Source organism: Pelodiscus sinensis, chromosome 27 (assembly GCF_049634645.1).
Source record: "Pelodiscus sinensis isolate JC-2024 chromosome 27, ASM4963464v1, whole genome shotgun sequence".
NCBI classification, from domain to species: domain Eukaryota; kingdom Metazoa; phylum Chordata; order Testudines; family Trionychidae; genus Pelodiscus; species Pelodiscus sinensis.
In genome coordinates this window covers 12,465,247-12,487,274 of record NC_134737.1, presented here as the reverse complement: position 1 = coordinate 12,487,274, position 22,028 = coordinate 12,465,247, and the positions used below count along the sequence as shown (strand labels likewise).

General features: G+C 57.4%; 1 protein-coding gene across 6 annotated transcripts in view; it reads right to left on the bottom strand.

The window, feature by feature from the left end:
- MICAL1 (microtubule associated monooxygenase, calponin and LIM domain containing 1) overlaps positions 1-22,028 on the bottom strand; it is a 46,899-nt gene that overhangs the window by 11,801 nt on the left and 13,070 nt on the right. For 4 of the 6 annotated variants that reach the window (XM_075909977.1, XM_075909981.1, XM_075909982.1 and 1 more), the window contains exons 2-17: positions 19,105-19,396; positions 16,726-16,933; positions 16,205-16,321; positions 15,418-15,519; positions 14,227-14,382; positions 12,269-12,369; positions 10,686-10,943; positions 9,006-9,121; positions 6,890-7,016; positions 6,437-6,506; positions 3,215-3,362; positions 2,552-2,739; positions 2,088-2,197; positions 1,821-1,871; positions 1,155-1,274; positions 366-540 (exon numbers count right to left, since the gene is read on the bottom strand). In XM_075909977.1, the coding sequence (XP_075766092.1) occupies positions 366-540; positions 1,155-1,274; positions 1,821-1,871; positions 2,088-2,197; positions 2,552-2,739; positions 3,215-3,362; positions 6,437-6,506; positions 6,890-7,016; positions 9,006-9,121; positions 10,686-10,943; positions 12,269-12,369; positions 14,227-14,382; positions 15,418-15,519; positions 16,205-16,321; positions 16,726-16,933; positions 19,105-19,371 (2,314 nt within the window). In that variant the 5' untranslated portion in view covers positions 19,372-19,396. The other 2 variants (XM_075909979.1, XM_075909980.1) reach the window with 2 other exon arrangements.

Genomic DNA, 22,028 nt, shown 5'->3' with positions numbered 1-22,028 from the left:
AGTGGGAGGGTGTTGGAAGAGCTGAAGAGAAAAACCCAGGCCCAGGGGCATTAATAACAATCCACTGTTTCCATGACCCCTCCCCTCTGAAAAATAACCCCGGGTACATCACAGCCGCCAGCTGGCACAGGCGCCCAATGGGGAGATGGGAAATCCAGGCCAAGGACGGGGCACGAGCAGAGCAGACAGGGCGCGGGTGCGCCTGGCTCTCTCGCAGCCTCTCCGCTGGGACAGATGGACTCAGCCGACCCAAGGCCGGCCGGCCTTGTTACTCGCAGCTTGAGAGCTGCCGTTGTGGGTCACGGAGCCCAGCCCGCGCCTGGCGGCCGGTGTCTCGGGGCTTGTCTCTGCACCGCCCCCCTCACCGTCATCTTCATGGAAGGCGAAGTCCCCCAGGCGCAGCGTGGTGCCGCACCGGTGGCACTGGAAGCAGCCCCGGTGGAAGAAGCGCCCCTCGGCGCTGACCCGCTCCAGGATGTACACCCGCCGGCCGCAGAAGTAACAGGCGTCGCTGCTCTCCGCGGGGGACGCGAGCGAGTTCTGCGGAGGAAGCCAGAAAGCCTTGGAGCTAGGCCATCGCTGCAGCTGCCCTAAGCTGCTCCCGCACGCTCCCGACCGGCCCACCTGAGCGCCAGCCGCCTGCTGGGCCCAGGGCAGGGGACAGAAATGGCGAGTTTCTGTGGGGAGGGGGTGAGAGGGGTCCCTGAAAGCCTTGCTCTGCTCAGCCCCTTATCCCAACCCCAGGGCTGGGCTCTAAGGGTCCATCTGCTCTGGGGCAGGAGGCGGGAGTTCCAGCGAGGAGATGCTAGTGCTAACAGAGCATAGCCCCCCGGCCCCACCGGCTCACCCGCCAGGTACGCACCCCTCAGGCGGCCAGGCCCTCCCCCGGCACACGAGCTCGAATGGGTCTGTCTCCTCTGGCTGCAATTCACACCTCCAGTGCAGACATGGGCTCTGCTCCTCTGAATACCCCAGCCCCCGCCCAGCCTGGATGCAAGACGGCTCCCTGCCTCCACCCTCACCCTGGAGCTCTTTAAAACTGGGCCAGGATGTCCCTTGCAAGCCCCCCCCCCCCATCCCAGCAAACGCAGGCGGCGGCCAGTCCCACCCCATGGCGGGTGGGACAAGGTGGCTGTCAGGGAGCACAGACTCACCTGCCTCCCGCCCGGCGCGGGGTCGGAAGGGCCGGTCTCCATCTCTTGCGGCTGCTCGTGGCTGTTAGTTCCCTGGGCCAGGTGAGCAATGGACAAGTCGCCGTCCGACCCGGAGTCCAGCTACACAGCAAGCCAAGAGGGGCAGGCTCAATGCAGGGCTCTGGCCGGCGCGCAGCCCAGCGGCTCCTGGAGCCAGCACCCTTCCACGCGGGTCCTTGGTCCGGAAGGGGCTTGAGGCCTGCACGTGCGTGTGCACAATCGGTCAGCCATGGTCTGATCTGTCCACCCGTGCTCCTCGCACAGCCTGGAAGTACCACGCTCGCCCCACACCCCCGGCGCCCACGCGCCCTTCTGGGATCCGGTGCCAGGGCTCTGGAGAAGGCGAGGGAACTAACGGACGCAGATTTTAGGGCCTTGCTGTCATGGACATGGAGCCAGGCACTGATGACACCCATCCTCACCCCTTCCCCTCTCTGACACCCCCCAGCGTGGCTTCCCGCTGCTCCCGGCAGCTACAAAGGTTGCTGGGGAGCAACAGCAAGTGCTCCCTTCCCTGGGACACAGCCTGCTGCCCCCACAGCGTGATGAGCCCGGGGCCCAGACCTGGCACACCAGGTCCCCGCAGCCTAGCTCCTAAACCGACCTGGCCGCACGCGGGAAACTCACCCCGGCCTCTCTCCTCGTCCTCTTGGTCTCAGCCTCCTTTTGGGCACTGTCCTGAAATCACAGCGGGGCGCCCTGGGTGAGACGCGGTGGCAGCAGGACATTCAGGGACTACGGCAGAGGGTCTCCCAGGGCGCCAGGTCCCCAGGGCCAACCGCAGGCATTTGTGTTGCCAGGGAGAGGTTGGCTCGGGGTGCCGGACCTCGTGAGCGCCTGGGCCGTAGGCAAGGGACAGCCCTGGCCCCAGCACCCGCCACGCCGAGCACTTACCTGGGTGCGCTTGCGAGTCAGGCTCAGACTCTTCTGGAGCTTGCTAAGGAAGAGGACGGCTCCCCGGGTGCCGCGGGGCACCTGCAGCTTCCTCGCTGTCTCCTCTGGCTCTGCAAGAGAGAAGACAGGCTCGTGGAAGGGGCAGGGGCCAGGCCCAGCTGAGCGCCTAGTGCACAGGCCGGCAGGGGAGGCCGCGTTCCTCAGCACATGTGCACAGCCTGCCCCACAGGTCACACGAGCCCCCGAGGTTGGGGGAAAACTCAATGATACTTATTGTCAATTTTAACCCTGAGTCCCCTGCCAAGGGAACCGCTCAGCAGCCAGCCCCATGGTCTGGCCCAGTGTCTCCCAGTCTTTCCGCCATGGCCTATCCTGGCCACAGCTGGAGCTGAGAAGCTGCAGGGCAGGGAGCGTAGGCCCCCGGGATCCAGCCCTGCCCCTGCCAGGGCCCCGAGGCGTCTCACCTGCGGGAGGCTTGAAGGCTTCGTAGAACTGGCTCAGGTAGGTGACGAGGCCGAGCTGGTTGGGCTCGGACACGGAGGCCATTTCGGGGCTGGAGAGGACGGGCGGGATGCCGAGCTCCTGCTCCGCTACGTCCAAGGCCAGCTGGTTATTCCCGATGGGACTGTGCTGGTCCAGGGCTTTGAAATCTCTAGGGACAGGAACGGGCTGTCAGGGAGGCCGAGCAGGGGTCCAGAGCTCGGCCTGGCTCAGCCGAGCGGGAGGGGAAACCGGTGACAGCGCATCAGACTCAGGAGCTAGCCTGGCTTAGATCCCCCCCACTCATCCGGCGAAGGACCACGCTAAGCGCACGAGAGCCAGGCAGCTGCATACAGCCCCCCGCCCGGTGCCTGGTGGAAACGCTGGAAGCGGCCGTGGCAGGAGAAATACCCTCAGCATTGGGCAGCACCGGGGGGTCACACACGGCAACATTCAGCAACGCTGGCAGGGGGAGAAATAACTGGAGTCCGGGGGGTGCACGGTGGGGTAAAAGCAGGCACCATCCATCCCAACACAAAACACACATCACCCCCAACCAGCCCCTCGGAACTACCAGCCGCAGCCACCCGCCCGCTCTGCAGGGACACGCGTGTCCCCAGCTCCCTGAGGGGCACTGGGAGCCTTACAGGAGGTCGGGCCGGAAGCGGTGGATGAGGGCGCACAGCGCCAGGCCGCTGGTCCAGGAGCGGGTGAAGTCCGTCACTGCGACGCCGCGGTAACCCGCCGTGTGGGTCTGGCACCAGCTCAGGAGCTCCTCGTAGGCCCGGCCGACCTCTGGAGAGGAGAGAGCGCAACAGGCCTAAGGGCGTTGGTCTGGGACCGAGGGGACAGGGCTGGGGATAGGGCACTTCCTGGGACGGCAGCACAGGGCGTGTGGCTCGTGGAGAGGGCGAGGAGACTGGCTCCTAGTTCCTGAGGCGACAGCTCCCCCAGCCCATCCTGGGATAGAATCACAGAATACTAGGACTGGCAGGGACCTCGAAAGGTCATCGAGTCCAGTCCCCTGCCCTCACGGCAGGACCAAATACTGACTAGACCATCCCTGAGAGACATTTCTTTAACCTACTCTGAAATATCTCCAGAGATGGGGATTCCACAACCTCCCTGGGCAATTTATTCCAGTGTTTGACCACCCTGACAGTTAGGAACCTTTTCCTAACGTCCAACCTAAACCTCCCTTGCTGCAGTTTAAGCCCATTGCTTCTTGTTCTATCCTCAGAGGCCAAGATGAACAAGTTGTCTCCCTCCTCCTTATGACACCCTTTTAGATACCTGAAAACTGCTATCATGTGCCCCCTCAATCGTCTCTTTTCTAAACTAAACAAACCCAATTCTTTCAGCCTTCCCTCATAGGTCATGTTCTCTAGACCTTTAATCATTCTTGTTGCTCTTCTCTGTACCCTTTCCAATTTCTCCACATCCTTCTTGAAATGCGGTGCCCAGAACTGGACAAAATACTCCAGCTGAGGCCTAACCAGCGCAGAGTAGAGCGGAAGAAATGACTTCTCATGTCTTGCTCACAACACACCTGTTAATGCGTCCCAGAATCATGTTGGCTTTTTTGCAACAGCATCACATTGCTGTCTCATATTCAACTTGTGGTCCACTATGACCCCTAGATCCCTTTCTGCCGTACTCCTTCCTAGACAGTCGCTTCCCATTGTGTATGTGCGAAACTGATTGTTCCTTCCTAAGTGGAGCACTTTGCATTTGTCCTTATTAAACTTCATCCTGTTTACCTCAGACCGTTTCTCCAATTTGTCCAGATCATTTTGAATTATGACCCTATCCTCCAGATTAGTCGCAACCCCTCCCAACTTGGTATCGTCTGCAAACTTAATAAGCGTACTTTCTATGCCAATATCTAAATCGTTGATGAAGATATTGAACAGAGCTGGTCCCAGAACAGACCCCTATGGAACCCCACTTGTTATACCTTTCCAGCATGACTGTGAACCGTTAATAACTACTCTGAGTGCAGTTATCCAGCCAGTTATGCACCCACCTTATACTATCCCCATCTAAGTTGTATGTGCCTAGTTTATTGATAAGAATATCATGCGAGACTGTATCAAACGCCTTACTAAAGTCTAGGTATACCACATCTACCGCTTCTCCCTTATCCACAAGACTTGTTATCCTATCAAAGAAAGCTATCAGATTGGTTTGACACGATTTGTTCTTTACAAATCCATGCTGGCTGTTCCCTATCACCTTGCTACTTTCCAAGTGTTTACAGATGATTTCCTTAATTACCTGCTCCATTATCTTCCCTGGCACAGAAGTTAAACTAACTGATCTGTAGTTTCCTGGGTTGTTCTTATTTCCCTTTTTATAGACAGGCACTATATTTGCCCTTTTCCAGTCTTCTGGAATCTCTCCTGTCTCCCATGATTTTCCAAAGATGATAGCTAGAGGCTCAGATACGTCCTCTATCAGTTCCTTGAGTATTCTAGGATGCATTTCGTCAGGCCCTGGTGACTTGCAAGCATCTAACTTTTCTAGGTGATTTTTAACTTGTTCTTTTTTTATTTTATCTTCTAAACCTACCCCCTTCCCACGAGCATTCCCTATCTTAGGCATTCCTTCAGACTTCTCGGTGAAGACCGAAACAAAGAAGTCATTGAGCATCTCTGCCATTTCCAAGTTTCCTGTTACTGTTTCTCCCTCCTCACTGACCAGTGGGCCTACCCTGTCCTTGGTCTTCCTCTTGCTTTTAATGTATTTATAAAAAGTCTTTTTGTTTCCCTTTATTCCCGGAGCTAGTTTGAGCTCATTTTGTGCCTTTGCCTTTCTAATCTTGTCCCTGCATTCCCGTGTTGCTTGCCTAGATTCTTCCTTTGTAATTTGTCCTACTTTCCATTTTTTATAGGCCTCCTTTTTTATTTTTAGATCATGCAAGATCTCGTGGTTAAGCCAAGGCAGTCTTTTGCTATATTTTCTATCTTTCCTACGCAGCGGAATAGCTTGCTTTTGGGCCCTTAAGAATGTCCCTTTGAAAAACTGCCAACTCTCCTCAGTTGTTTTTCCCCTCAGTCTTGATTCCCATGGAACCTTGCCTATCAGCTCTCTAAGCTTACCAAAATCCGCTTTCCTGAAATCCATTGTCTCTATTTTTTGCTGTTCTCCCTTCTGCCCTTCCTTAGAATTGTGAACTCTATGATTTCATGATCACTTTCACCCAAGCTGCCTTCCACTTTCAAATTCTCAACCATTTCTTCCCTATTTGTTAGGATCAAATCGAGAACAGCTTCCCCCTGGTAGCCTTTTCAACCTTCTGAAATAAAAAGTTGTCTCCAATGCAGTCCAAGAACTTATTGGATTGTCTGTGCGCCACTGTGTTATTCAGGGTTCCCATGGCGATACCTGCGGCCTTTGGGGGGCAAATGGCTCCCAAGGCCACCTCCCAAAAATCAAGGGAAGAGCAGCTCTAGGGAGGCAGGCACATCCCATGTCGGATCCCCAGCCACCGGCAGCATGCTGACACCCCAGCTCCCACAGTGCAGGGGGAGTGGAAATGGGGCGGGAGGGCGAGGCCTGAAGGAGCCAGAGGGCACCGAATGTCCCACCATGAGGGCACTGAGCCCCAGTGCTGCTCGGTTGTGAGTGGGCACACGGAGGAAGAGCAACAGGAAGGCTGGCAATAGGGGTGGAGAGCCGGAGAGAAGGGGGCTCTGACAGAAGTGAGGTCAGGCCAGGACACAGCTCAGATGCTGGGTAGCAGGGGAAGCTTCCCCCAGCTGTTGCTTCTACAGGGTGAGGAAGGTGGCACGCGCACGGGGGCGGGAAGCAGGTTGTGGGGGCATCCATGCAGCTGGAGGCTGGGGAGGGGGAGTCCCCAGACTTGCCTGTGCTGTCTTGGCTGTCCCTCTTCTTATGGTCAATCTCCACCGTCCCCACCATGTATAAGTCACGGACCTACAGAGAGAGACACCGGAGACCCGGTCACGGACACTGCAGGACAACAGGTCTCCGCTCCCGCGGAGGGGAGGCCAAAACACCAATGGAGGAAATGCAAGGAGCCCTTTGAACAGAGCCCTTTGCTTCGGACATGAAGGTGGCTAGCAACCCGTAGAGCTCACCGCTGACTCCTCCCCAGAGCTAGCTACATTTGCTTGCTCACTAGGACTGTGCACATCATGGATCATTCCTGCAGCTGCACAGTTCGTTCCTGGATTATCCACTGGCTCTGAAGATGTGCAGACGTACACGCTGCTGCGCCTGTCCCTGGGCAGCAGCCGGCAGGAATAAGAATGCCGTAGGGGGATAGTGGAGATAACCAGGCAGGGAGGAGAAGTTACCTGGTTGGGCTTTATGGCTTGGAGGTTGATGTTGGGGTAGCGAGTGGAAGGGTCGATGCTGTACTGGCTGATGTTCTTGTTGGTGTTGTCGGGGGATGTTTGAGACAGCTGCTGGTAGATACTCTCCCTGCGCAGAGGAAACGGGCCGGGTTAAACAGGGACATTCCTCCAGCGCTGATCTCAAAAGCGAGGAAGATAAAGAACGGAGGGTCCAGAAGAGGAAAATAGCAAGAAAAATAGAAAGGAGCATAAACTTTGGCAAGTCAAGTGTAAAAGCATAATTAGACAGGCCAAGGGAGGATCTGAATAGCAACAGGCTCAAGACACAAAACCGGCACATTCTTTAAGGACCTCAGAAGCAGGATGCCGGCCAACCAGTCCATCGGTGGGGCCTCTGGACAATCCAAGTGCTAAAGGAGCACTCGAGAAAGACGCTAAATGATTCTTTGCGCTGGACGGGGGGGGATATTCGCACACCTCAGCCAATCTTTTTAGGTGACAGATCTGAAGGGCAGTTGCAGATGAAGCAGGTTTTGGAATAAACGGATCAATTAAACGGGACTCAGTCACCAGACCCAGACGGGATTCACCCAAGAGTTCTACGGGAATCTGCAAAACTGTGAACTATGCTATGTAACCTCTCGCTTGAATCTGCCTTCACACCAGACGCCTGGAGGAGAGCTGAGGCGGATAGTTCTCTGAAAAAAATCGGCTCAGTGGGCAGCAATAGTCAAAAAAGCAAAGCAAACATTGGGGCTACATCTACATTGGCGCGTTCTCACGCAAAAGCTCTTTTGCGGCAGAGTTCTTCTGCAAAAACGTTTCCAGGAGAGAGCGTTTACACTGGCATGTGCTTTTGCACAAGAGCATCCATCCCAGTGTAGTCGTTTTCTTGCGCAAGAAAGCTCTGATGGCCATTTTAACCATCGGGCTTTCTTGCGCAAGAAATTCATGTTGCCTGTCGACACTGGCCTCTTGCGCAAGAACAGTTGTGCAAAAGGGCTTATTCCTGAGCAGGAGTATCATAGTTCTGGCGCAAGAAGCCCTGATTTCATAGAGTAGAACATCAGTTTACTTGCGCAAGAACACACGGCCAGTGTAGACAGGCAGCAAGTTTTTGCGCAAGAGCAGACGCTTTGGCACAAGATCACGCCAGTGTAGACACAGCTTGGGAGCCATTAGGAAAGGGAGAGAAAATAAGGCAGAAAAATATCATAATGCCATCCCCAAACACACAGGGCACCGTGCCTTGGCGCAGTTCAGGCCACTCCCTCTCCAAAAAGATGCGTTAGAATTGGAACAGGTCCGGCGCAGGGCAACAAAACCCATCGCAGGTGTGGAGAAGCAGCAGTTGGCACTTCCTGGCAGCCAATGGTCTTAAGAAGGGCTGAAGCCAGGGCTAAGCAAAAGTGCGTCTGAGACCCCAAACCTGGCTTTGTCGGCAGCACAGCCTCCGCCCACCCCCAGCCCTGCCGAGCCAGGAGTGGAGTCTGCAGCGTTCGCGCGCTCCTGGTCCTCTGTGCTGTTTGCTGTTTGCATCACACGGACCCTGTCTGCCTGGAACTAGACCAGGGCACCCGGCAGCGAGGGGGACACTATGGTGGGAGGCTCTGCACTGCCCTGAGCCAGCCCGGCCCCGTGGCCCCACAAGGTTGCCAAAGCAGGGTGAGCCAAGGCACCAGGCACAAGCTGGTTCTGAGCAGGACGCCTCAGTAGCAGCCACACTCCGCATTGCAGGGGGCAGGAACCAGCGGCTGCACATGGACCTGAGGCCACCTTGTGTGCTCAGAGAATCTGATGGGCCGTACGCTGCCTGTTATACAAAAGAACTGTCTTTATAGTTAGCAACATAGGGAAGGCCACACTGGATCAGATTAGGGGCCCATAGACTAAACCCTGGCTCCAACAGTGGCCAGCACTTGCTGCTTCAGAGGAAGGTGCAAGAACCCCGCAGTTATGGGATTACCTCCTGTCTCCTCCCGACTCTCTGTCTTTAGAGGTGGGCTTGTGCCCTGCTGCAGGGGGACTGATAGTTCTTGTATTGCACCAAGCAAACGCACACAGCCTGGAACTGGGAACAGTCCCCCACCGTCCCTGGTAGGAGCACAGTCCTCACCTCTCAGCCAGAACGTCCAGCGGGGAGGTCCCTGCTGCCCATTTCTTCACCATCCAGGCAGCATCAAAGGCAGCCAAAAACCCGCGTGCCACGCCGGTGCCCAGAGGCCAGAACGGCTACAAGAGAAGAGAGGGGGAGGGAGGGAGTGGAGCTGCACATGTGTTCAGCAATCGGGAGAGTCCCCGGGACACAAGAGCCTCCAGCTTCCAGAAGCAACCAGCTCCCGAGGTCTGGCAAGTGGGTGCGGTGCTCGGGGGCCGCCCGGGAACCCGGGATGGTTCGCGCACAGTGCTGCCCTGCCAGAGCGCTGCCCGTGGAGAAGCAGAGCTGCAGGTCAGCACAGGGGAGCACTTCGTGGGGGGCTCTCGCTTCAAGCCTCTCTCCTACTTAGTCCCACCCCCAGGCCCTGGAAAACCAGAGCTGTGGGGTCAGCTGGCAGCCCAGCTCTCCCAGCCAAAGGGCTGCTGGGATACAGACAGGGCCAGATCTAGGCGGGGAGCCCAGGCTAGGGAACAAACAAAGGGAGGGATCAGTGGACAGTCGGCTGTCTGCCTGGCTGGTCGGAAGGACGACCCTCAGCCCACACTGCCCTAGGCAGCATTCACCCCGGCCAGCCCAGAGACCCAGAGGGAGACAGGGAGGGGCACGGCCCAGAGAAGGGAAGCAACTTGAGACACTCCCCTGCGTGAAGTCACCTAGTTAAAAGAGCCCTGCCATGTGACTCTTGCCACGTGACTCCTCGCCAGGTGCATCTTCACTCCAAAGAGCAGTTCGCCGGGACCCCAGGCTCCGGCGTGCCACGCACCTGCTTGAGCCAAGCGGCTGGGCCACCCAGAGCCCTGCACGGCGCTGGGACTGGCAATCCAGCGGCACGTTGGGGCCGAGTTACCCTTTGCATGTGGACAGAGCATGTGGCTAAGGCTCTCTCAGCACTGCCCCTGCTAATAATGTGCGGCCCCACAGTGGGGTCCTTATCCCAGTTCAGCAGCGAGAGAAACTGAGGCACGCCATGGCGAATGGTCCATAGAGTCGGTGTCAAGAATGGAACCGGAAGACCTGACACTCAGCCCCTCACTCCTAGCCGACCCCCTCCCATGACCAAGCTCCATGCTATATAAGGCTCTGTCCAATCTACGAGCCGGTGGCCACAATCTCACGCGTCATACCCCGGCCGTGGTAGCACAGGGAGCGGCAGCAGAGCATGGCTTAGCAGAGCAAGCACAACTCTGCTAGAAACCAGTGGCTACATGCTGGGCCTGGCTAGGCCATGCCTTTCCCACTGCCACCCACCCTCCCATGGCTGTGCTCGTCTTTATACTTGCACTAGTGCGAGGAAAACTGGCGTGAGCACGTGGCACGCGCAGGGGAATCCGCTGTGAGCTCCTCGTGTAGGCGTGGCCAGAGGAGGAGCAGCTCTTGGGCACCTGGCAAGGTACCGACACTGCCCCCGTTGCTGCAGCACAGGTGTGAAGACGCTGTCTCAGGTGAGGGGAAGATGGGCATAGCCCAGAGAGGGGACGGGCAGCACGACAGATCCGACGGGGACGGTTAGGCTTTGCGCGGCCCACGGGACACTCAGGGAAGGAAATGCCTCCAGCCACGCATGCTGAGGCAGCAAAAGGATCCGGACAGAGCACCCCACCCCCACACGCATTCATCTCCTCTCAGCGGGGCACTGACCTCCACCAGACAGTCTCCCACCAGCCCGATGAGCAGCCGGACCCCATGGCACTCGCGCACCAGGGCCGCGTTCTCCGAGCGGTTCATGCAGGTGAAGTCAAACATGTCGACGTCCGGGCGGTTCCGGTGGTTCAGCGCAAACTCCAAGTCAGGCAGCTGGTAGTTGGTGGAGAAGTTGGCAGCTTCCATGGCATAGCTGAGGAGGGCTTCTTGATTGACGTTCTCGGCAGACAGCAGGCTCTCTATGTCGGCCTTGTCCTACGGGAACACGGGGGGAAGGAGGGGAGTCAAAGGGGAGCTCTGTTCTGGCACAGGAGCCTGAAAGCATATTTGTCTGTTCACCTCCCATCAGGTGGCATCAGGTGGAACGTGGCAGCTGAATAAGAGGGCTGGGCAGAGAATACAAAGTTACAATGTCTCTCATTGACATCGCAAAGAGGGACACGGGTCAGCAGTGCGCAATCCCCATGAGGAAATAGCCAGGACACATCCACGCCAGCAAGGCCGCCGGTCCCTTCATTTTAAGTCTCATCTGAAAAATGGTATTTCCAGCACTGTGCTCCTAGCACCAGATTAAGACACTGTCGCAGCACTGACTTGGTACGTCTCCACTGCACTCCCTGGCTTTGTCTAGACTGGCAAGATTGCGCAAAATCTTGCCAGCTGTCTACACTGGCCGCTTGAATTTGCGCAAGACCACTGACGATCTCATGTAAGATTGTCAGTGTTCTTGCGCAAATACTATGATGCTTCCGCTCAGGGATAAGCCCCCTTGCGCAAGAGGGCCAGTGTAGACAGGGAAGGAATGTTTTGCGTAAGAAAGCCCCGATGCGCAAAATGGCGATCGGGGTTTTCTTGTGCAAAATCGCGTCTAGACTGGCCACGGATGCTTTTGCACAAAAGCACTTTTTGTGCAAAGGCACCTGTGCCAATCTAGATGCTCTTTGCGCAAATGCTTTTAATGGAAAAACTTATCCGTTAAAAGCATTTGCGCAAAATCATGCCAGTCTAGACGTAGCCCCTGAGTGGAACTGGCTTGTCCAAGTGGGGGTAACCATGCCAGTTTTCCTCTGGCTGGCTCGGGCGTGGGAGCCGTGAGCCCATGGCTGCTACGAGCTGTACACACCCACCTGGAGCTCGGGGTCACACAACGAAGCAGCCGTGCCGTGCCGGGACCCCAGGAACCCGCATTAAAACCAGGGTGGGGATGTCCGCTCGAGCTGCACTCGCAGCAGGGCTTGTGAGCTAGACATGCCCAGAGAGAGCAGTGCCTCTCGACGAACCCCCCCGCACCATTTCTGTGTTCTCTGCAGGCCACCTCACCAGGCTCCAGCCTGCGCCAGCACGGACAGAGCGGCAGCACAATGCACACAGCGACACGCACTGTGCCTTATGAGTGATGTTCTCACGCGCTGGGCGGGTGCAAACTACGCCGGTGCCCTGGTGAACTAGCTGGTTAGTCCCATATCTCGGCTGGGCCCATGCCTGGAATTCCAGTCCCCAACACACTAGCCCCCTAAAGCCCCACCCTACGGCTGCCATTCTCCTGCCCAGCCCTGCCCTGGCCCCAGGAGCCTGCTCACCTGTAAAATGACCCCCTTTTTGAGCAGACTCTGTTTTTTGGCCGTCATGACAAAATAGTGGGTGTCGTCTTTGTAGTAGACAATGTTCTCCAAGTCGATACCTGGCACGGGGCAAAGGTATAAACAGAGAATTGAGCTGCAGCTGGGCAGGGACGAGAACACTGCACCAGGACCGGCTCCATCCACAGGTAGGGAGGCAGGGCAGTTGGAGACAGCAACCGCCAGCCCAGACGAGCCCTGGGGGCCATTACTCTATGCAGTAGGGTCTCCAACAATGGCCAGAACCAGCAACTTCATCTCAGAATGTAAAACTGAGCACTTGCTGGGGGAAGTTTCTTCCTGACCCCAGGCTGTTAGTATCTGGCTTATGCCCTGAAGCATGAGAGCGTATAACGTAAGTATCCAATGTCACATCACTGGTGATGCTCTTACTGCCCATGATACAGAAACGTAGGTCTGGAAGGGACCTCAAGAAGTCATCTCCTCCATCCTCCATAGCAATTTCTGGCCCGGTCCAGCCTGCGTATACACCTCTGGTCTCGGTGCTAGCCAGTGGCAGTGAGTCCCACAGGCTATCACATGAAAGTGAACTTCCTTTTCTTGGTTTTAAGTAGGTTAGTTTTTAATTTCACTGAACTTCCCTCGCTGCTGGGTTATGACACAGGGTGGGCCGAGGTTCCCATCAATGTGTTCTCAGCACCTGGCTGGGTTATGTATTGGTTTTCCCCCTCTGCTTGGTTTCCCTCTTGGAGTTCAGGCTGAGGGCACAGGGCAATTACCTGAAGCCCCTGAGGGAGGGAGGGAGGGAGGGAGGGAGGGTCTCTTTGGGTGTGTCTAGACTGCATCCCTATGTGGACAGAGGGATGCAGATTAAGCACATCGAAATTGCTAATGAAGCCGGGATTTAAATATCCCGCACCTCATTAGCATAAACATGGCCGCCGCTTTTTTCTGACACGAAGCTTTGTTGACAAAAAGCAGCAGTCTAGACGCGGATCTGTCGAAAATAAACCCTTTTTCGACAGATACTGGAAAGCTCAAAAAATGGGGTTGACAGGATCTGTCGAAAAAGGGTTTATTTTTGACAGATCCACATCTAGACTGCCACTTTTAGTCGACAAAGCTGCATGTCGAAAAAAGCGGTGGCCATGTTTATGCTAATGAGGCATGGGATATTTAAGTGCCGGCTTCATTAGCAATTTCAATGTGCTTAATCTGCATCCTGCAGTCTAGACTAACCTTTGGCTACGTCTACACTGGCATGATTTTCCGGAAATACTTTTAACGGAAAAGTTTTCCGTTAAAAGCATTTCCGGAAAAGCGCGTCTAGATTGGCAGGACGCTTTTCTGCAAAAGCACTTTTTGCGAAAAAGCGTCCGTGGCCAATCTGGACGCGCTTTTCCGCAAAAAAGCCCCGATCGCCATTTTCGCCACCGGGGCTTTTTTGTGGAAAACAAATCTCTGCTGTCTACACTGGCCCCTTTTGCGCAAAAGTTTTTCGGAAAAAGACTTTTGCCCGAACGGGAGCAGCACAGTATTTCTGCAAAAACACTGACAATCTTACATGAGATCGTCAGTGCTTTTGTGGAAATTCAAGCGGCCAGTGTAGACAGCTGGCAAGTTATTCCGGAAAAGCGGCTGCTTTTCCAGAAAAAGTGGCCAGTCTAGACACAGCCCATGTGTTTTACAGCCCCTGGGGCACTGCAGCGATTGGGCCCTGCCCGAGCCCCCTCCAGGGGGCTACCCAACGCAAATAATAAATAGCAGCAGCCCCAGAGCGCTCTGCTGGAGGCACCTTCTCTGTGCTCTCCCTCTGCGGAGGTGGGACCCCACTGCCTGTTGCACGAGCCCCCCTCAGGCCCAGCTGCACAGCAGGGGCGAGTTGATGCAGCCCCGAGGCCGGGGTTAATAAAGCGGGGAGTAGAGGGGGGGCAGCTGCCAGCTAAGGCCCCGCTGACCTGTTTTGTTGTAGAGGTTCTGGAAGAACTGCTGGTTGTAGATACGGGCCACGCCGCTGATCTCGGCCACCTCCACCTCGGCCCGGCTGTGGCGGTTGACAAAGTTCGTTGTGATGCCGATTGCCAGCTTCCCACGCGTCTCCTTCCGCTTGAACCCTGGGGACAGGCACACACACACACACCGGTCAGGCCTAGCCCACAGGAAAGGGCGTTGGCAGCACAGGGAAAAGCCAGCGCGAGGAGGGGCACAGCAGAGAGGCACAGGCCATGTCCGGCTGGTGAGGGCCAGGACACCCCCCCGTCTGCTATTCAGTGGCTCCCTGGCCCACGCAGCCGACTTTCAGGACGCCGCATCTGGAGCAAGCACCAGGATGCCATAGGGCAGGAGTAGGGTTCAAGGAAGGGCCAGCCCAAACCCCAGGTCTGAACCTCCCCACCCCCACAAGGGCAAGGGCTGAGGGAGCAGAGTGAAGGCAGAGGACAGGACCACATTCAGAGCACTGTGCATTGAGGGGGAGCCCCCAAGAGCTCCTGGCCCAGCGCAGATACTGGGGGCCAGACATTAGGGGGCCAGCCCCCCCCGGAAGGGCATCCGCCCTGTTCGGCTTTGTCAGGGTAGAGGCAGAACTGGAGGCAGGGCGGTTCTGGGCTGTCGGGGCCCCTGGGCCAGCCCTGGAAATGCCCCGCTGCACGACGGCACCAGCTGTACAGCCCTGCGGATGTTCACGGCAAGCCTCACGGAGCAGCGTGAGCAGCCCTGGCAACAGAAGCTGAGCTGCCGCAAGGCCTCCTCTCCCACTTCCTCCTCTCCCCGCAGCTGCATTTCAGCCCCTTCACAGTACGGGTCAGCAAGGAGCCGCCTGGCTCCCACACCCACCCTGCTCCAGACAGCAGTGCGCCCGCTGGACGGGTGGCACAGTGGCCAGGCCGGCTCCCTGTGAGCCGGGTCAGCCATTCCTCACGTCTCCCTCTCCCTCTGTGGTATGGAAGACCCCTCGGGGCTAGCACTGAGGACTGAAACAGTCACCAACCCCGGTGCACCTGGTGGACATGCCCCCTGCCCCGAGCTCTGTAGGGACGGCGCACACCCCCAGGGGAGAGGAGAAGGAACATCAAGTGACAGAGATGGAGCACGTCATGTAGCTCCCCTCCCTCAGGCTGCAAGGGGAGGAGGCAGGCCTGAGCCCTCACCTTCCGGCACAAATTTGCCTCCGGCCGCTGAGACAAGGACATCAAACTCATACTGCCCCACGGGAGAGGAGTGGGGCTGGAGCGCAGCCCTCCAGCCACCGCCTGCGGGGAAAGACAAGGGAAAAGGAGGTGTCAGAGGGGCCCGACTGACACCCCAATGTGAACGCTCCCCCACCCCTTGCCATGAACATTGATACAGCGAGAGGACAGTGTGGTCTAGTGGCTTGCGCTCATGGCTGGTGCCAGGCGTTCTGGGTTTTAATCCCAGCTCACTGCATGACTTTGAGAGAGACACTCACCCCTTAATGCCTCAATTTCCCCATCTGTAAAATGGGGATAATGGTACTGACGTGTCTCCTGGAAAGGGGAGGGTTTTGTGAAGCTGGACTTGCATTTGTGGAGGCACCGGTATCAGTATTGAAAATAAAACAAAACCCTCATCAGCTCAGAACCACGTCACGAGAGTGTCAGTTCTCTGCAGAGACTTCAGTCTCAGTGATCAGCAGGAAGAAGGGATGAATTGCCCTAACTCCACCCCCGCTCGACCTATCAGGGGCAGATCATCCTGTACCGGAGGGAGCTGGCCAGTCCTAGGAGGGGGTGCCAGGAGCATCATGGGGCAGCTGGGACCTGGCCGTGTGACCTCAGAAGGGTTCGCCACACCTGGGGCACTTCTCTGCATCCCCAGACAGCGCCCCGGCAATGAGCTGCGCTGTCGGCACAGGACAGACTGGATTTCAGCCACCAACAGCTGCAGTGTGTCCGGACCCAAGGCTCTGCTGCCTACCCCGTCTGCTCCCCTTCGCCGCCGGGGGGACGAGCCCCTTGAACTGCACGTTGATGTGAATTTCAACCCCCAGGAGCAAGGCCACCTTCAGGAGGATCAGCTGCAGCTGGCGGATACCTGGCGAGAGAGGGACGGAGCAGCAATCAAATCTCCCCAGCCACCAGAGGCAGACAAAGCCCGGTCAAGATTGGATAGCCCACAGTCCTATGCCTTGGGGGTCACAGATCTCCCCTTGGGGGTCACAGATCTCCCTGCTCTGACCCAAGGCAGCTCCCCTAGTTACTCACCTGCCAGCTACAGACATGGGGTCTGGCCCTCTCCCCCAGCCACAGCCATGGGGTACCTAGGGCCCTGCCCCAACACACTGCCCATAAACCGCACCGTGCCCCCAGCACAGCTCTGTCCACCCTCCACCCACACCCCCGACCCCGGCCACAGTGCGCCAGGCACTGTCCTGTCAGCCCGCCCCCGCCACGTTCTGCTCCCCCCCCGGCCTGCCCCGCATCTCCAGCCGCACTCACTGATGTGGTCCAAGGTCCCGGTGCAGAAGCGCCCATAGAACTTCTTGGCGCCCAGCGCCCGCAGGTCGTGGATGGTGTAAGGCCAGAGGTGCAGCACGTTGTTGCGGGAGAAGGTGTCTCTCTTCTCCACCAGCACGACGCGGGCCCCCAGGAAGGCCAGCTCGATGGCCGTGCGGAGCCCGCAAGGACCCGCCCCGATGATCAGGCACTGGAAGAAGCGAGGACAGAGCTGGACGCCCAGGGCAGAGTGCAGCCACTGAGGGCCAAGGGCTCCCCCAGGAGGCACCCCGGTGCTGATCCCTTGGGCTGGGCGCGTCTGCCTCTCCAGGGGCAGAAGGGCTTGAGTAGCTGAAGGGGGAGACTAGGCCTGGCTGGGGTCTCACGGCCTGGCGGGGCTGAGAACAGGGGTGAGGCGAGTGTGCCACGGAGAGAGGGCGCCGGGGGTCTACACCACAGCAGGCAGGTGATTGTCTGAGATGGAAGCGTCAGGAAATCATCTTACCCTCTTTGACACGGGGCCCAGGTCACCCCACTGCTGGGGGAGCATCTGCAGCCCCAGGTCGGAAAGGCCTCCAGCCCTGGTCTCCCCTCACCCCACAGAGAATCCTAGAATCCGAGAGCTGGAAGAGACCTCAGGAGTCATCAAGTCCAGCCCCCTGCCCAAGGCAGGACCAATCCCAGCTAAATCAACCCGGCCAGGGCTTTGTCAAGCCGAGACAAACACCTCTAGGGATGGAGATTCCACTACCCCCTAGGCAACCCATTCCAGTGCTTCACCACTCTCCTAGGGAAATAGTTTTTCCTAATATCCAATGTGGACCTCCCCCACCACAACTTGAGACCATTGCTCCTTGTTCTGCCAACCGTCACTACTGAGAACAGCCTCTCTCCATCCTCTTTGGAACCCCCTTCAGGAAGTTGAAGGCTGCTATCAAATCCCACCTCACTCTTCTCTTCTGCAGACTAAATAAGCCCAAATCGCTCAGCCTCTCCTCATGGGTCATGTGCTCCAGCCCCCTAATCATTTCAGTCGCCCTCCGCTGGACCCTCTCCAATGTGTCCACATCCTTTCTATAGTGGGGGGCCCAGAACTGGACACAATACTCCAGATGTGGCCTCACCAAAGCCGAATAAAGGGGAATAATCACTTCTCTAGATTTGCTGGCAACGCTCCTCCTAATGCACCCCAATATCCATTAGCCTTCTTGGCTACAAGGGCAGAGGGTCTGACTTGCCCCCCTTTCAGCAGGCCAGATTCACCTGTTGCAAACTCAGGCCTTGTCTGCATTGGAGATTTGCCCAGGTTCAGCGCCCAGGCCAGCCCCCGGAGAGAGCCCTGGGAAGATCAGCCCTAAAAGGCAGAGCCCTGCCAGTCCCATACCCGGACGGCTGACGTCCCAGCGTCTCTCTGCTGGGAATTCAGAGCTGAACAGTTACAGACTTAAAACAATGTTTTTGTTTCGGTCCCAGTTGTTCTCGTCCAAGGACAGATAATTGGGGAGCTGATCTCTGTGCCAGGCCGAGTCAGAGTGAGTAGCAACACCCCCTCCAGTGCTGACCTCTCGCCGCCTGCACCAAGCCACTCGCTCCCCGTTCTGCGTGGGGGACACAGGCAGCAGGCTCCAGCGAGCGGCCCGGCGCCCAGGGAATCAGTGTTGGAAGTCCCCAGCAGTGCTCCTAGCCCCCTGCGTGCCCTGCGGGCAGGTGTCTCTTGCACACCCAGTACCTGCCCCGGCCTGGCTAGCAGGAGGCTTTCGGGAACAGTTCCACCTGCAGCACTAGGGAGACAGGGCCCAAGCTGGAGATTTCGCAAACAGGCCAGCACAGGCAGAACTCTGCAGGAAGCTGCACCCCGCCTGCCAATCCAGGATCACAGGTGTATCTGTGCGGGGCGTTGCTGAACTGCCAAGACCTGTTTATTTGCAGCACCAGCATCACTAGCCACTGCGCCTCCTACCTGAGCAGCCCGGGGGGGCTCAGGTCCCCTCACCGATCTGCTCAGCCCTGCCAGGCAAGGACAAACCAGTCACCCCTGGAGAGCCTATGGCGGTCACTGAGCCCTGTGCGCACCCCACACCAGCAGTGCATGCCCCGCCAGCGCTGACCCAAACGGTCTCAGCGCAGCAAGCCACAGCTGCCTCCAGACAAACACCGCAGCTAACAGCGAGGATTCGAACCCACGACTCCCCATTCTGGGAGCACAATCCACCTCACCCCCACACCTGAGGTAAAAGAGCAGCTCCATTAGCTAGAACTAAGTAGTAGGCTGTTACAATTACACGAGTCAGCCACTAGTGGGAGGCAAATCACGCCCCATAAGCTGTGTAATATCTTCTCTCTCAACATGGGCCCCTCCCTGCATAGGCCTGTCCTTCTTACCTTGGTGTTGGCACATGCCCTTCCCTGGTCGTAGTCTTTGTGCCCAGCCTTCTTGTCCAGTTTGGCCCACAGGGCCTTGGCACTCCAGTAGTTAAGGCAGGACTTGAGCTTATGGTAGAACTGCAGCTGGCCCTTGTGCTCCAGGCCCAGGTGCTCACACAAGGCTTGGAAGCTGCTCAGCACCTCCTGGCAGTGGCTGGCCCGGAGGAAGGTTTCAAACAGGGAGTGAGCCGGGTTGCCCTGCTCCCCATCCTGAGTTTTCATCATGGGTGCTCGGGGTCAGGAAGGGAGTCTGGAAAAGAGGGAGCAAAGCACAGAGTGAGCCAGGGACCTTCCTCTTAGTCTTGTTTCGCGGATATCCGCCCCCCCAAGGCATGCCCCAGCCTTCAGACATGTTACATTTCGCAGCTTACACAAGGGGATGTAGTAGAGAAACATCAAATACCCTGCTGGGAAGTTGCAACATGAGGCTGTTTTTACTCTTAGAAGCCAGCACGATAACACACAGTAACCTGAACCAGAACAGGCCCGGTCTGTTACACCCACCTCCTTCATTTCCACACTGACTCAGCCACATCACACACTGCTACAGAGAGCCCTGGGCCTTCAAACAGGAACAGGAATGCCCACCTCTCTTCAAGAGCTAGCTTGCACTTCCAGCTCAGGCCTCAGCACAATGCAAGGCAAAGCTCTCTGTCCTCTTCTTCCTGAAGCAGTGAGTTCCACTGGTTGTTTGAGAACTGTTGCCCATGAGCTCACAGCACCAGGCTGCTCTCAGGGAAGGAGGCAAAAGCAGTCAGCCTGGACTGCCCGCCTGTCTCCCACCCCCGAAGGAAAGAAAAGTAGAAACCCTGGCAATGACAGGCAAATAAGGGAGCCTGGCACTTGTCTAACACACAGCCCTTGCCTTGCCTTGTCACCACACCAGCAGCCCACTCTGTCCTGCCCTGCCCGCACTCTCCCCACCTGCATTGGACTTTCAGCAGGGGTTATGGGTCAGAACCCGCATCCCCAGCGGGAAGCCGGAGCCCTCTGCTTTCTGCTGCCAAGCACAGCGGGTGGGGAGAGTGCGGGGCAGGGCAGGACAGAGCGGGCTGCCAGGCCACTCCAGATCCCAAGGCTGCAATAGGTGGGGGAGGGGGCCGACCTCTGCTGCTACCCCATGCCGGGGCCCCCCCAATCATCTGGGCCATGCTGGGCCCCATCCATAGGACAGTTGAGGTGGCCACCGCAGGCCCCCCCCCCCCCGTCAGTGTGGAGCCTGGGGCGGGTGCCCCAACCCGTTCTATGGCCGGGCAATGCCGCATCACACAGCACTTAGTCTGTGCTGGCATCAGCCACGCAAGCGCAGCGAGAGCGTGGGCGAAAGCGCCCCAGGCGGCGTTCAGACCTAGTGCACTGAGCCAGGCACCCCCGGCGCGTCTAAGCACCTGCATCCACGCGACGCCCTCACACGCACCAAGCTCCTGGGGAGCTGCAGAGCTCAGCCCTTCCGGCCGCTTCACTTCAACGGAGCTGGGAAGGTTCTGGCTTGAGCATGCAGCGGGCAGACCCTGAGCAACTCCAACGGGAGGTCAGGGCCAGGCAGGATGCAGCTCCAGGGGGTGGCTTGTTTCCTATGTGCACCGTGTGGGCCCGGGGAGCGTCCGCCTCTCTTCCTGTGGCAGCCGCAGGGACCAGGCGCCCCTCCTCTATCTCCAGACCGGCACCACACGAATTCCTGAGCGAGCAAAGTGTCAGCAGGGGCCAGCCACAGCCCCAGATCTCAGCAGCCTTGCAGGACTGCAAGCTGCTCTCAGGCCACGCCTCCTGCACCTCAGTGGCCTCGGATCTGGTTCCAGCGCTGCCGGGGCTGAGGATGCTGTGTACATCCTCTCTCGGGGGAGGGGGGGGGCTGAACAACAGAGAACAGAGCCCGCCCTGGAAATCTAACCCTGAGGCGTTTATGTCCCTCTCCAGCTCCCGGGCAGACCAGCTGTGGGGCAGGAGGCTGCCAGCCGGGGGAGGGGGAGGACTAGCAAAGACAACAGCAGAGGTGTCTGGAAACTAGTGCATGTGGGTGGCTGTGGTTAGAAGCAAATGACTTTGCATAAGTTGCGCTTTTGTGCTGCTCACATCTGACAAGTACAGGCCAACTGCTCCCATCCCGCAGAACACTGGGACTGGAAGGGACCTCGAGAGTCCTTGAGTCCAGTCCCCTGCTCTCATGGCAAGACCTAGCACCATCCAGACCATCCCTGACTGATGTCTGTCCAACCTGCTCTTAAATATCTCCGGGGATGGAGATTCCACAACCTGCCCTCACCCTCACTGGAATCCGGAATCTTGCCCCCTTCTCCATCACCTCTTCAGACTTGTCCGTACTCGAGGGCCCAGCCGCCAGGTTCTCTGCATTGGTGCCACTCCCCAGAGTAGATGGCCTCTTAGCTGCATTTTGCATTGGTGCTGCTTCCTCTGGTTGGAAGCGGAGGGGAAGTGTGTGTGTGGGGAAGGAGGGGGGCTCTGCTGGCTTAAATTGCAGCTTTGCCTGACTGCATTAGTGCAGGAACCCAAACTGCATGAGTCAAAACCACTTGCTGGCTTGCAACATAACACGGTTTTATTTCTTAGACTTGGGAGCAGTGGCTCTGAAGCAAGGATACGCATGACCCCGGCGTACTGAGAGGTCTTCCAGGGAAGACATAGATTCATCTAGATATTTCCCTACTTTCACAGCAGACCATAGAAAAAGCACTAGCGAAGTGAGTACAAACTGAAATGTCACAGACAACAGCTTCTTTATACCGCTCTATATACAAATGGAACTACATTTCTATCCCAGTGGATTTATTTTGTAATGACACGGTCGCTATAAGAAAGTAAGTGATTTTTCAGGACTCGTGTTGCTGCGACACGGTCAGATTTTCATGTCTGATTTTGTAGGC